Source organism: Cataglyphis hispanica, chromosome 12 (assembly GCF_021464435.1).
Source record: "Cataglyphis hispanica isolate Lineage 1 chromosome 12, ULB_Chis1_1.0, whole genome shotgun sequence".
NCBI lineage: Eukaryota > Metazoa > Arthropoda > Insecta > Hymenoptera > Formicidae > Cataglyphis > Cataglyphis hispanica.
The window spans coordinates 4,145,654-4,160,386 of record NC_065965.1 but is presented as its reverse complement, the minus strand read 5'-3'; the positions used below and the strand labels follow the sequence as shown (position 1 = coordinate 4,160,386).

General features: G+C 37.1%; 2 protein-coding genes across 4 annotated transcripts in view; both read right to left on the bottom strand.

Annotated features, from left to right (window-relative positions):
* Positions 1–17: 17 nt before the first annotated feature.
* LOC126853717 (uncharacterized) lies at positions 18–3,184 on the bottom strand. 2 transcript variants are annotated; one of them, XM_050599728.1, is made up of 3 exons: positions 1,604–3,184; positions 628–963; positions 18–502 (listed from the first exon to the last, which is right to left on the bottom strand). In XM_050599728.1, exons 1-3 carry the CDS (start codon positions 1,889–1,891, stop codon positions 293–295), a joined length of 834 nt encoding a protein of 277 aa, XP_050455685.1. In that variant the 5' UTR covers positions 1,892–3,184; the 3' UTR covers positions 18–292. The 2 variants fall into 2 exon arrangements, with proteins under 2 accessions (XP_050455685.1, XP_050455684.1); XM_050599727.1 differs by having other exon boundaries at positions 18–963; positions 1,604–3,179.
* Positions 3,185–4,493: 1,309 nt separating this feature from the next.
* The window catches only part of LOC126853668 (tyrosine-protein kinase Dnt-like), a 172,259-nt gene continuing 162,019 nt past the window's right edge, over positions 4,494–14,733 (bottom strand). The window contains exons 2-8 of one of the 2 annotated variants that reach the window (XM_050599635.1): positions 11,119–11,249; positions 7,845–8,251; positions 7,553–7,738; positions 7,230–7,368; positions 6,711–7,003; positions 6,119–6,278; positions 4,494–5,869 (exon numbers count right to left, since the gene is read on the bottom strand). In XM_050599635.1, coding sequence (XP_050455592.1) covers positions 5,621–5,869; positions 6,119–6,278; positions 6,711–7,003; positions 7,230–7,368; positions 7,553–7,738; positions 7,845–8,251; positions 11,119–11,249 — 1,565 coding nt within the window. In that variant the 3' untranslated portion in view covers positions 4,494–5,620. Of the gene's footprint in view, positions 5,870–6,118; positions 6,279–6,710; positions 7,004–7,229; positions 7,369–7,552; positions 7,739–7,844; positions 8,928–11,118; positions 11,250–14,733 lie in introns of both variants that reach the window. The other variant, XM_050599636.1, reaches the window with a different exon arrangement.

Genomic DNA, 14,733 nt, shown 5'->3' with positions numbered 1-14,733 from the left:
TATGTTTTACTCGAGCAATATAGAGCAATTAAATTAACGATTATATGCGTATATTCTGTATTCATGCTTACACGCTTAAATGAGATATATAAATATTATTTTTTGATTACATGTATAAATTAATATTATATTTTTTTGATTATATGTATAAATTAAACTCATGACACTTTTATATAATGATTTTACTTATTATATGGCAATGAAATCGAATTTAATTACATGTGAGTCAATATCATTTTTATACGACAATATTTATACGATTAAAAAATAATTTCAAATTTAATCAATCATCTCATGATTCCGTATCGTCACTGAGTCTGGTTCTGCTAAGTGGTGGTTCAATCTTATCATCCACTATGGGTTTGTCTCGCGACCACGTTTTATGGCCTCGAAATTCTACATTGCCACCATCTCCATGGTAGCTCCAATACGATCGCGGTCGTTGAAAAGGCCGTCGATGATGATACCAGGGTTCGCCGTATCCTTGATAATTCGTGTGAATCTAAAAGTATATTTCCTACATATTATAATATATTGCAAAAAGAAACTTTCATTGCCCAGATTAATTATTATAAAATACAGACATTTAAATCTCTTTCGTACAATGGAACAAACAAATTTTGTCACCTGTGGAATATTTTCGCGACGTGAATATAATGGATTCGGCGAGCTTATTGGATGAGAAATTGGTTTTTCTTCGTTATCCACACGAATACCTCGGAAACTTTCGATTACTGGAATATCATCGATTTTAGCATCCTCTTTAGGTTTTGTATTCGTGATAATGCTAAGATGCACCTCGGTTATAATATTTCCTTTCCCGTCTGGTTTCGAAGAAACGGTTACGTCACATACAGAATCTTCGCAAGAATCTTTGCAAGAATTTTTGTGTGGTAGACTATCATTGCTGTTTATAACGATTTGAATGTTATTGATAATCTGTGGCCGTTTAGTTGAATTATCCTATAAAACATTTTAATTTTTAAAAGACAGAAATAATTTCAAATGTCGGTATATTGCATGGTTATTAATTTTCTTCTTTGTTATAAAAATTGTTGAATATGAAATAATTATTACAATTTTCATAATTATTTATGAAATCTCTGGAAAAATCCTTAATAAAACACGAAATTTGTTTTAATGTTTTAAATGTGAAAAAATGTTAAAATAAAAATACATAATATTTATTGTCATAATTATTTAATGATTCAACTTATTAATCTGTTATTCGTAAATCTAATATGGCGTACTTTTCTTGCGTGAAACTATTTTGATAACAATAAACATTCTAATTGACTTATTGGATAAAATCCTGGAACAAAAATGATGGATTTAAACTTGTAAAACTTTTTGACACGACGTACGCGAAGTTTTCTATAAATCTATAACAAGCTGATTTACGAACTCGTCCATCAAATCAGTAATTCAATATTGATTGATATGTTTGTATCATTGGCATTATAATAAATCTTGCAATTTTCGTGCAAATAAAAAAGTTTTTTGCGACAAATCAGTCTATCAGTTAATATGATATACAATTTTATAAAACTAAATATCAATTTGTAATTTGTAAAATCATTTCTTTACGACATTTATTACTAACCTGCGAAAGATAAACTCTTCTTTTTCTTGGTTCATTTGATTTTACAAGCTCGCTTCCGTGATGCCAGCTAATTGTCGACGGTTTAGACGCACGCGAAATTGATCCCACTGGATCAGCAGATTCATTCACAATCGCGACCGTATCGAAGGTCGCGTTGCTCAATGCCTCTTCATTTTCGTCGGAATCCAAGTCGACCTTCGATGAAACTTTTACGTTCGCCGTGCTAAATTTATTAAACGTCACGATCGCGAAGCAAGCGGCGAGGATTGTCCTCGTTCGCATCTTCATCGTTCAATCGCGAGTACACGGGGGATACTGATTTTTCGAAAACATTCCTATCGCTATGTAAGACATTTCAAGGAAGGGATAAATACTCGAGCCGGATGTGCATATAGTAATGACAATCATTATCGAAGAAAATTGCTGAGTGACCTCCGTGAATCCGACTCGTAAAGCGTAACAAGGATGGACATTGACAAAAGAGGACAACGAATATATTATATTTTTTCTCAAAGAACCTCAGACGAGTGATTTTAATTGTTTTCTGAGATCGATATCGCAAGATGCATCGATAAGCTTGTAAAAGATATAAATAAAAGACCATTATGTGTAAATAAGATTATTATTAATGGAAAAAGTTGAAGCGAAATAGGAATTTTTTATTCTGTTAATTAATATTTATATCTTCTTGGAAGAGAACAAATTATATATATTATTTTTAAAAAAAGTATTTTGTTATCAATTTATCTTCTAATATATATTTCAGGGAGAATGTTACATAAGCAACATTAATCAATAAAAACGGCTAATAAATGCACATTACTTATCGCTAGCTCTTGAAGAGTAGAGTACAGTTACTTTCGCGCCGAACAAAGCTTCGCTGTAATAATGGCTCATTGTGAATGGTTTGCAGAGGGTACGATGAATGCTCATGAATGACGTTATCTCATGCCCGTTACGATGAGTAAAGAGCTCGCTCTAAAAATGCACCCCGTTGTGGACCGTTGCAGCCAGCACATCAACTCTAAAGCAATTTCGAATCCTGTCACCCCCTCGACGTTTAGTTAAAATCTCAGGCGCAAACAAAGGGATCTTCATTGAAATTCATCAAAAGGGACTTGTTGCCCCTTTCAGCCCTATAGGATCCTCTTTTCCCGATCCATTCTTAAAGTTTCCTTCATTATTACAACATTACAAGATTACCTCCTTCGTATTGTGTAAACATTTATTAAAGGCGATATAAAGAGTGTCAGTAATGAATAAATTGCCCTAACGGTGTCACCCTTCTCTTTGTATGCCTCACTAAATGATTCACCCACGCCAACAGACGTTAACCGTTCGTGCCGCTGAATATTGGCGAGTGCACTTAAGTCGTTCGTGCCAAAGATGCAATTATACAGCGGATTGTCAGGCGATCACAGGATGTTGCGCGTTACGTAAATCCTTTTCGTAAGATCGGTGTTGCGGATCGTCACGGTCGCACCGTCATGACGCGGAATCCTCGTTAAGACACGTGTATCCCGCTGTGAATATCGAAAGAAAATCCTTATCTCGCGAAGAGACGCGCCAGCAATTAATTCGTATTCTGATTCTTCGCATTTTCTCGCAAAAGAATGGTCATTGATAACGTTTTACGCATCGTAAAATTGCATTTCAACGAGCTTCCGTCTCTCTCTCGAGCGATTAAATCCCCCCTCCAGATAGATCATTCTCGTTCGACTATATAAATATATATATATATATATATATCTCCTTTTTTTCACACGCGCGCGTATGTATATGTATATTTTACCAGCTTCCGGCTTCTCAGGCACCCTCTCGCGCATTCATCGCTGATGGAGCGTAGAAAACGGAGTGCCTAATGTAGCGTACCTAATCGGACTCGCATTATTGGGGAATCATCCGGAGACGACAGTGTAAATATGCTGGAAATTAATGTTCTGGCAGCAACGAGCAGCAAGACCGTTTCTGCTCCCATGGAACGTGCTTCATGAGGCATCATTATTCCTGGATACCGAACGGCGCGCGTGTAGCAGCGCGAATAAACAACGTAAATTCCGGATAAAATGGTTTATGGCTGAGAAAAACGGGAAGAGAGAAAGGCTTAATATAGCACACCTAAAAGCGCATTGGCGTGCCTCGATAACGGCTCGTGGTACATTCAAGTCTGACATATACTTCTGTTTTATAAAACACACATGTATTATTTATAAACGTAGAAATATTATACATAGAGATTCCTCTCATAAAATACGTAAATTATAGCAAGTAGAAACATAAATTTCGAATAAAAATGCTACAAGTTTAAACAAACGATTAATATTGTAATACATATAAAGTATCAAATTTACGTGCGATATATCCTGTCAAGAAAAATGTTTTTAATTTTTGTGGACCTCGCAGTAAAATTATTAATAAGAATACTGATATAAATTTTAATAGAATATCTATCAGAGAAATTTCTGCTCATTTATCACATGGATTACTTTTATCTAATTGATTAATTATTTATGATTAAGAAATATATTTTTTTTAATGAAGCAAACTTAATATATACATAAAGAAATATATCCACAAAAAATGAAAGACAAATGAAAATATATTCTATAATATTTATTTTAAACAAGAGCAACCGTTAATGTTCTCACGACACTCGTACTACAACTGTCGTATGAATTATAAGACTCATTTACGATGTGACATGTGGCTTTGACGAACGATTTCCGAGAAAACCGAAACTCTTTCCGTTCACGCCCTTCCTTTCGCCGAAGGAAGGATCGCCAGAAATAACCGGCGAATGACTTGAAACCCCTAGAAAGAACGACATTTACGGCTGTTTTAATAAAGTCAATGTCGGGGGATGGATGCAGACAAAAGCAACAACGCTATCTATGGTATAGATAGAAATTTATTGTGCTCGTAACGCTCGGACGAGATATTTGTACATTTATAAGTTTCTTACGCTACACATTAATTATGTACACGGGATCTTTTTATCTAGGCGTGACGCACGGCTCGTATACTCGATAACTCGTATATGCCGACACATTATGTAAATACATACTATGTACAAAAATATAAAAAAAAAAAAGTAAACATATTGGCACACACACGAAACATACTCACGTAGGCAAGCAAAGCGCATATCACATGGCTCAAATTCGCCGAGAGGCCAGCTCCGTTTCGCTACAAGCAGTACGGGTTTCCGAAAACGGGAGTTGTGGCAGTGCACGATGACGTATGTTCGCCGGTTTTGGTAATCATGTGCGATATCACACCGAGCGAGCGCCAGATACGTGGCGCAACGCGCGATAGGTGAGAATTCAGTCTTAATTTTTACAGTATGAATAATTCACGCAATTTTCTACACGTTGTGCTCAGTCCTTACACAGGATGTCTTGTAAAACTAGACATCACTGCTAAAAATACATTCCTGAGACTAATTATAGAATTATGATATATTTGTTTTGTGAGCTTTTATAAAAATTTTTTACACATTTACAAAATGCTTCTTTTTATAAAACGCCGAATTACAGGCAGGAGTTTTAAAAGAGTCTGTAAAAAGATTAAATTTACTTTTCGATATAACCACAATAAAAAATTGCAGATTTATTTCAATTTTTTAATTTTTTCTAAATTATACTTTCTGCATTTTATATTTGATATTATTGATATTAGTCTTAATAAAATTCTTTCAATGCTTTATACAAATTATCGCATAATAATAAATTCTATTTTGTTTTAAATTCGATTTTGGCCGATAGTTATTCCTTAAACTACACTTAATTGAATAATTTTTGAACAGAAATGCAATATATTACATTAGATATTCTACATACAATTGCTATAAAAATGCTAAAATTGCGAGTACTTAAATGATAGTATAGTATATACAAAAGCGCTTTCTCCTATATTGGCATCTCTTGATATTATTCCTCCGATAAAAATTTCGATATGCTCAGAAATTAAATAGAGACATCTTAACAAAATCCAGTCCTATTTTACAATCACGCTCAATTAAACATATCGCGTTAATTGCGTGTGAAAATCTTGCAAGCAGATAATCAATTGACTAAATGTCGGTCTCTCTTCCGCTGACATGGCCCAGCAATACGCCATTACCGCGAATAGCTCGTCAGGACAGTTTATCGGCTGCGCTAATCTATAACCGTCTCTGAGATAGGATGCCATTTCAAAAGGATCCACTTCTACATAAGGCTGCTGCGCCAACGTCGTTAGCTCCCATAATAAAACCCCAAATGCCCACTGAAATGAAATTACACGATAAAGGAATGACGAATGTGTCATAAATTATTTAAAAATTGCTATTACAAAATTACTAAAATTTGTAAAAATTTTTTATTAAAAGAGAAAAGAAATTTATTAATAAATTTAGAACGCGATACATTGCCGGGAGAAAAATATTTAGATAAACGAAGAGATTTAATATTCTTTTTTTTCTCTTTAACAAAAAGTTTTTGCATCTATCTCTCTTAGTATATATATATAACTTACCACGTCAGAAGCTGTAGTGAAGGTCTTACTGAGTAAACTTTCTATCGCCAGCCACTTGATAGGGCGATTCTCGTTATCGCCGAGGCAGTGATAATCTTGCGGAAACAAATCTCTAGCCAAGGCATTATCCGTAATCTGTACTCTCAAGTCATCATCAACTCTAAGCAGGAAAAAATTTAATGAATTTATGACGATAATTTTGTGTGTGTATATGTGTAACGGAGAAGCATAAACCGCAGAGTAATTTTATTAGTTAAGTATTTTCTCGAAGTGGTAATCAACTAGATACCAATTAAAATTTTACGGTAAGACACCGTCTATTAAGTCTACGCGCGCAATTAATTCGGTATATAACGAGACGGTATTCGTATATTTCGCTTCGTACAAGTTTATAATAAAATACGAAGTTGACCAAGTTATGTTGAAAGTGATATATCTGATACTATATAGAGATTTTTTAAAAATTAAATTTTAAAAAATTTAAAAATGAAATGTAAAATTAAATTATTGGATATAAAGTGTCTATCTTAATGAAGGTTTTTACAATATCCGTCGGAAAAGCAATGTATAATGATTTTCTGTTCTTACGTACACACAATTCCTGGCAGCCAAGTCTCTATGAACGAGCCTCTTTCTGTGAAGATATTGTACACCTTTGGCGGCTTGAAGTGCCATTTCGACGACTTCCTGCGTGGTGAGAGCTCTTGGAGGTCCTTCGCTACTTAACTTGCACCTTAGCAAGAATCTCTTCATGTTTCTATAGCCCGTGTGCGGGTAAAGTAGAAACGGTGCGCTTCTGTCTTCGATGGAGACACCGAGAACCGGAAGTAATGCTGGATGACTGAGCCCGTAGAGGGCCAAGCCTTCTCGGAGGAGAAGAGCCACCTTTGCAAATCAAAAGGGTCATATTTCAACATCTTGATTATCTCGAGAAAAAAAAAAAATGTCTTTCTAAAATACTAAACGAAATATGCTCTACCTCGCTAATTTAAAAAGTGTATACAACTGCCAATATATTCGATTATTTAATTTTTAAAATAATTATTTATCCTATATTTTGTTTATTAAGTCCAAGTGAATAAAATTCATAGAGAAAATAAAGTTAACCTACTTGTGATTGAGATGCGTGCTCGGCAGCAGTTTTCACAAGTACGTCCCTCGGAGATAAAGTACCCTCTTCGTGATAACTACCTCTATACACACGTCCAAATGTTCCTTCCATTTCGATACTAAGAAGACGTACTCTGCATCTGTAATAAAGAAAGAAGAAATTATTTTAATCAATTATATACTTTGTCATATATTTACATGGCACGTATGATACTTATAAGACGAGAAATCGAAGAAATTTTAATTTTTATATATTTATTATGACAAATATTAATTTTTCAGTCCAATTATTTTTTATTCATATTTAAAATACAAAATAAACACCTTTGTACAGTAATTTCCTGAATTCTTTCGTGCAGTTCTCTGCTAGGACGATCATCGAGTCTTCTATAGGACGATCCTGAGGCAGCGGACGCAGGTGGCGGTGTTTCCGGCGATAAAAAGGTTTGTGCAGGTCCCACTCCGGCGCCTCTTTCCATGCTGCATGCTGAGCTGAGACCCCTGGATTCTCTGGAATTCATATATATATAATACGCGATAAAAATATAAATTTTTAAAATAAATGCAAATTTCCAAAATAAAATTTCCAAGATCCAAGAACAATTCATATGCTTACTGAAGGGGATCTCGATGTCTTGTGGTTTTCTTGTTGCGCACATAATACATCATCACCAGGACGAAAATAGCCGCGATGACTGCACACGCGCAACCAATCGCCGCGTAAAAGATCTGGCCGCCGGTAGTGGAGCCGGAGACAGCGACTAGGACCTCCTCGGGTTCGACGTAGCTCTTGTCCTTCAAACAGATCTTTTTCCGCCTGAATTCTAGATGAGTGGTGTTCTTCCGCGACAGCGAGACGTTTATTCGGAGAGTTAAGTCGATCTCCGCGTCGTAGGGTCCGCAGTGCAATGATAAGGCCCACGTCTGCAGACCAGCGAGAGGTATATCGCCGGCTTGAGAGATGTTCAGGGAACTACTTAGCGCCGTAGGATTGCTGATATCCACGGACATCGTGTACGGCAGCTGAAAGCATCGAGTATTCCGGTGTCTAATAGTTGATTATCGAGATGTTTCACTCACGAAAGATTTAGAGAAACGCAAGAATACGTAAAAGATTGAGAAGAGAAGTGCGCATATATATATATATATATATATATATATATATATATATATATATATATACACATATACACAAGCATTCGACTATAGTACGGACTATACTAATCTAAGGAAGTCGAAGAACAAATGTCGAAGACATTTAAGAGATTTAACCGGCAGTCTCATTCCGTCATAATCTCAAGAGAACGTTGAACCTTTCTATGTAATCTCGAATGCATACCTCTCGGAAGACAATTTGCGCTCAGTGAGAGCAAAGTGAGTCCGGAGGACCGACTGTGCGAGAACAAGATTGGAGGGAAAACGGCGAGGAGGAGAGGCCAGTGGTACAAGGCAGAGCTAGACGCGAACTCGCAGCACTGATTACTAGCTCGCAGTGATGATCGGTTCTCTCGGTTGGCCGCGAAGAGGATACCCTAGTCAACCCTACCGACTACTCCTATATATCTGCCGCTCTCCTGCGGTCTTTTACGGTCGCGAAGATCGCGGCTATGCGGCCAGCCAAGCAGTTTCCTCCAAATGGACTAGCGAATTCCACTTAAGAATCTAGATAGACGAGAGATGAGATTTCTCTATTGAATAACTTCTAATCAGTGACACTTTATCATATACGTTACAATAAATTATAAATGCGAGGATAAGATATTGGTTTTATTAATAGTAGAGAAAATATAAGAAAAAAAAGATTTGTAATTATACAATTACAATTAAAATATAAAATGCCTTCGATATCATATTTGCATTTTCTTTAGCGATAGGAACTGTGTAACTACTTTTGACAGATGGCACGATAAGCATATCGTGATGAATGTGACATCCTTGAAAAAACCTCTTTGCGCGTCACGACTACAATTATATTATATATCTGTCGCGAAGAGGATGTCAATTCTCGTACGTATTCTTTACGCGTAGAAGTTCTTTCCATATTTTCATTGCGACTACAATGCAGCTCCCGCTTCCTCTCGTTAATTTACGAATCCGCCATATGGTTCATCCTCAATGGACAATGGGCATTGCGTGATGAGTGAGGGAAGGAAAATTGCTACTCGAGCTATACAAATATCCGCGCGATGTCCGATCGAAATTGAATGTGTCGTAAAGCCGTCACGAGGATTCCCCGATAATTCGACGTGTACAATTGTTCGCGTCCGGAACCGCTTTATCGAGACACAATCCCTGCGCAGGGATTTGACGGACAGGCCGCTGGGTTTAAGTGCCATTCAAGCCAACTCGGTTTTGCCGCGCGAAGGTGACGGATGTCCTTGCGTCGCTCGTCTCTTCCTCGTCATCTCCTTCTCTCCTCTTTCCACCGGTCCATCCCTCTTCCCGCTATACTCGTTGCTCGAGACAACCGGGGAAGAAGAAGTGGATGGACCACTTTGTCCCGCTCCTCCTGGAGATCCGTTCATTTTTTTTTTTTCGCGCATCGTCGACGAGTCAATCGGACACCCCGCCGCATTCTGCCCACTTTTCGCCGCCACTTAGTCAATGTACCACGGATGTCGACGGCGAGCAGAAGCTGTTTGCGACGCTTCGCCGATGACTCACGGACGAGAACAAGAAAAGGAACAGAGAAAGAGAGAGAGAGATAGTCTGGTTTCGATCCCGATTTTATATCCCGCATGAATATACAGCCGCGCGATTCTCACCGTCATAACTATCGCGCGGTCGCGTCGGCCGCGTCGTTACATTAAGAGTAACATAAAATTAATTCGCGCGGTAGGACGCTTACTGGTTATTTATTCGAGATAAAAAATGACAGAAGTCGATCGGCCAGCTCTCGGTAACTTTAATGAACGTAGACGATTAAAATGGGGAGACGATAAAAAGACACAAGGAGATGATAAAAGGAATACGAGAAGAAAATATCTCTAATTAATAAAAAAAGAAACAAAATCTGAATCAATTGTTTTCTGAAAAATGGATAGGTATATCTAAAATATTTTCTGTAACTCCGCTCTAAAATATGCTTCATTCGTTATTTATCGGTCTACGCCAGTCCTAAGAAATGGAACCTGAGAAATGGAAAGAAACGATATGCCTCGATAATTCTGATAAGTACCTCCACACCACAGAGACACGAGAAAAACATGAATATAAAGATCGACTAAAGGTTTAGTCGAACGGTGTATTCGCTGAACCTTGAAAAACGCTCGCCGAGACTCCGTCAGAGAGTCACGAGAATCGTCTTCGAAGTGTCTTACGGATAGTGACGCGGATTCCTACGTTAACGAGCAATTTCAGCGTTTCTCATTGTCAGCCGCAAGTAACTTTAATCCCGGCGCGAGAAAGCGCGAGGAATGGCGAAGAGAGGAGAGTAGCAGAAAAATTACGGGAACGCAAATAAGAAGTACTCATAGAGGTACTCGTCGAGAATATCTTGTGCGCGTAAATATCTTATGCCCGCGTAATTCTTGTTCTCGACACACCGTTATATTTATGTTCATTTTATTACGCTTTCAAATCTTTTCACGTTATAAATCTTAACGAAAGTCAAGTTAGACACCTTCGATTCTAACAATATTTTACGTGCTTTTAAGCTTTTTGCTTTAAAGAGAAATTTGTACAATCATGTAAATTAATTTGTTAGGCTTTCAATGTACATATATTCTTTAATAATTGCGTATTTCACCTTCTCATGGACTTTTAAACTTTTATTACAACTTTATTAGTTTTTTATATTGTGTGTATGTGTGCGTATAAGTTTCTGCGCTTTTTATGCATGTAGAAGAAAAGAAAATTAATGTTCGCATTATTTTTCTGCAAGAACTTACCGGTTTACCGGCGAGATTTTCCCACGTAAAGTGGAGTTTGTGAAGCTGCGCCGGTACGGGAACAATGAATTTCACGGCATACTGATTTATAACGCCCTCCTTGACATAAAATAATTCTGCATTTGATACTCCTAGAACAAACAAGTTCAACATTTTATTCATTATCAGATCTGAAGAATATAACTTATATAACAATTTATTTCAATTTTTTAAACATATTTAAATATAATTATATAAATTGCCATGTGTATATATATTTTTGTCAATTTCTCTTAATTTAATATAATATACACTTAAATTTCTGAAATTTATTAAATTAATAGCATTAGTCAACGCGTTTAAAAAAAGATATATTTATTTGTTTGCCAGTTTTTCGCCTTAAATGCAGTATTTCAGTGCATGAAAACTATTTGATTCACGAATGGATGTGACTCATTCGGCTTCATTCATATTATGATTAACATAGCGTGCGTTTATCTCACAAATCTACGAGAGCGATGCGTGCCGTGTCTCCTGCATTAAAAGCTTGATTCGTATATATCAAATGTCACGAAAACTTGAGAAATATTCAAACATAAAATTATACGGAGTGTCTTAGAAGAAATTATCATCGTTATCAATAGCAGATATAAAGGCTTGAAAAATTTAAATTGCAGATGAGAAAGTTGGAAATATTTTAATAAAGTAGGAAGGTAAAGAGACAGTAATTTTAAATTTGCATGAAGAATCTATTATGTCTGCTTAGTTCAGACTAATTTTTCAAATATAAATTAAATGAGATGGAACATGAAACATAGATCTTCTCTCTTCTCTTCTTATATTTGTCTTCGTTTATTCTAAGAAAAACAGGAAACAAATCTGGAATTAAATTTTCAGTTGTGTTTTCGCTCCAATAATTTACAATGAATTTGCTCTCTTCCAGCTGCGAATATCAAATCAAAATTATTAAAAAGTTTAATTTTTCTCTCATAAAATATACTATTGTTTTCAAAATTATTTATTCGAAGAAGCTAATAATTATATATTTACAACATATATCATAATCACATTTTTGACGCATTAAATTTCTCAAAGGAATAAAAAAATTTGTCCATTTAATTATCTTTAAGCACACGAATAATTAACACCTGCAGAGATATTAAAGAAATACTTGACAGAAACAGAGCAACAAATTGCCGCGTGATGCGCATTCGCTTCGCTAAATTCTCGCCCGTCCCTTCGGACTCACACTTAACACACATTATGCTACCGGACGACCCGACCGAAGCGGAGGTTGAGAGCTACAAGATTACGTGGGCGAGAAGGTGGAGTATCGAATAAGAATCCCACCGTAAAGAAGAGACCGGGACACGGACGCGCGTCGTGTTAGTCTCTCGGAGAAGAGGGAGTCTGTCCTTTGCGGCTGTATCTGATAGCGTGTGCTTAACGAGGCACGAGTCGGATTTTTAAGTCACCCGAAGACAATGCACGCCACCCTGCCCCCGCGGTCGTGTCTTTGCTTTCAGTTCGCCCGCTTCGGCGTCCCCCTCCCGTCCCCACGGCCCTCCGGGCCTTTACCGGTTTTCTGCATCAGATATCGTATATACTCACGACCTCGATCCGAGGTTTCTATGGCCTGGGTTCCTCTCGCTCCTGTCCGTCCCATGCGAGGATCCCCGTCGTGGCGATCGTCGTAAAAAGCACGAGGGACGGAATCAGCCGCGCGCGCGAATTTCCCTTCGAAAATAATTATCCCGATTTCTGAAAAGCCTAGGAAAAATCTACTCGGACTACCTGCTGCAAAAATCTATCTCTCTCCGAAATCACAAAAGTGACATGAAAGAAGGTAACGTAGGCCAACGGCAGATGTGCTCGATGCCTTTGAATACAGCGGATACGGCGAACACGATCGTAAACGGCAAACAACGTTGTTACATTTCCTTTTAGATATTCTGCTGCTTTACGAATAATATACGACTCAATCCCAGAAGGATAAAGATCCGACTAGACAGTAATTAATTGCGCCTCGGTATGTTCCTATGTAGATAATCCAATTCGTGCGTATATATTCTCCGTCTCGGGGGAGCCTTTCGTGATCGTTAATCCGAAGCAGAGAGTCCACTCTACTCCCGCGCGTCGGAAGGTAAAGTATAATCCTTCCGGCATCAAAGATAACTTTACCTCATTGCCCCCTGCATCGTCGATGACGCTCCGACTATGACCTCGTTATCGCGGCTTGCCTTTCGCCTCTTATCCAACCGAGAAGGGTGGCATCAGCCTCTTCGGCACTCTTCCCGCGCGATTATGCGAGAACTTTGTGAGCGGGTGGAAGCAGGTCGGGTACCAAAGGTTCTTTGATGTCCGCTGTGCCTACCACTCGCGATCCAGAAAGCGACAGAGAGAAGTGCAAGCCGGCGGCAAAGGAGGAGGGACTTAAAAGCGAAAGAGAGGGGAAAAAAGCCCTTTCAGTAAAGGCGTCGACCCTTGCAACTGCTTCCAGACACAATTGTCACGAGGGATTCTGCCAGGGCACCTTCTTTCGCAGGATTCGCACCTATCGCGTCCTACAAACTACCGATTACTGTATCCGCTGAACCGAATAGCGAATTATTGCCACTTTTGTGAGAGAAAATTGTAGATATAAGAAGCAAGAAAAGTTTCTAGACCACCGGCAAATTTGGCTAGTAAATATTTGTACACGTAATAGTATATATATATATATATCTCTTTTATATCTTTTATATATTTTTTTTCTCTTGTATCTCTTTCTTCTTCTCTTTCTTCTTCTTTTACTTGACGAGAAAAAATATTACAATTAAAAAATAATATACAATTAAGAGAACTATCACTGATTCGAATAATAAAATTTGAAAATTTATATTATAATTTAAATATCTTTCAAAAGACTCACTAAAATTTAAAATTATTTAATTTCTAATGCAATAAAAATAGATTTAAAATCGCATTTAATAATTAAATTAATAAAGTATCTTGATATTAAAAGAAAATTTCATATTTTTATTCATTATAAGATAAGTCATCCTAAAATAATAAAGTCATATATTAATTAAAAATGTCTTGAAAATTTAATTCCAAACATTTTTTATCAGAATGTAAAACTCCTTGTAACTATATCCAAAATGTTGAAACACTTTCTCTTTAGCGCACAAAAAACAAGATTAACAATTAAACTGACAATGAGTAGAAAGTGAAAGAAGACAAACGACAAATATATAAAAAAAAAAATATTATAGAACTCAAAAGGCTCCTCGCGCAAATATACGATATCATAAATACTTGACGCTGTTCGATGCAAAGCAACTCTCGCTGCGGCAAAGTCTCCAGCTTGCTCAACTATTGTCTAGAGACGCAATAATTCTAAAGGAATACTTTTTACTTTTGTTAAAAGGGCCGAATAGGCTTATAAAGAAAAATAGCGAGGTACGAGTGCAGCCGGAGAAATTTCACACGCCACGGTATTCTGTGCTGTCAAAATACGGCATTAAGCCACGTTGACGAGTAGAGGTCGTCGAATAATAGAGCAGACACTAGGGGGTGAGGATAAGACGTGTTCAAGACAGTAAAGTATTATTAGAATAAAGGCTTCTATGCAATCTCTCTGAACGAATTTAAGGA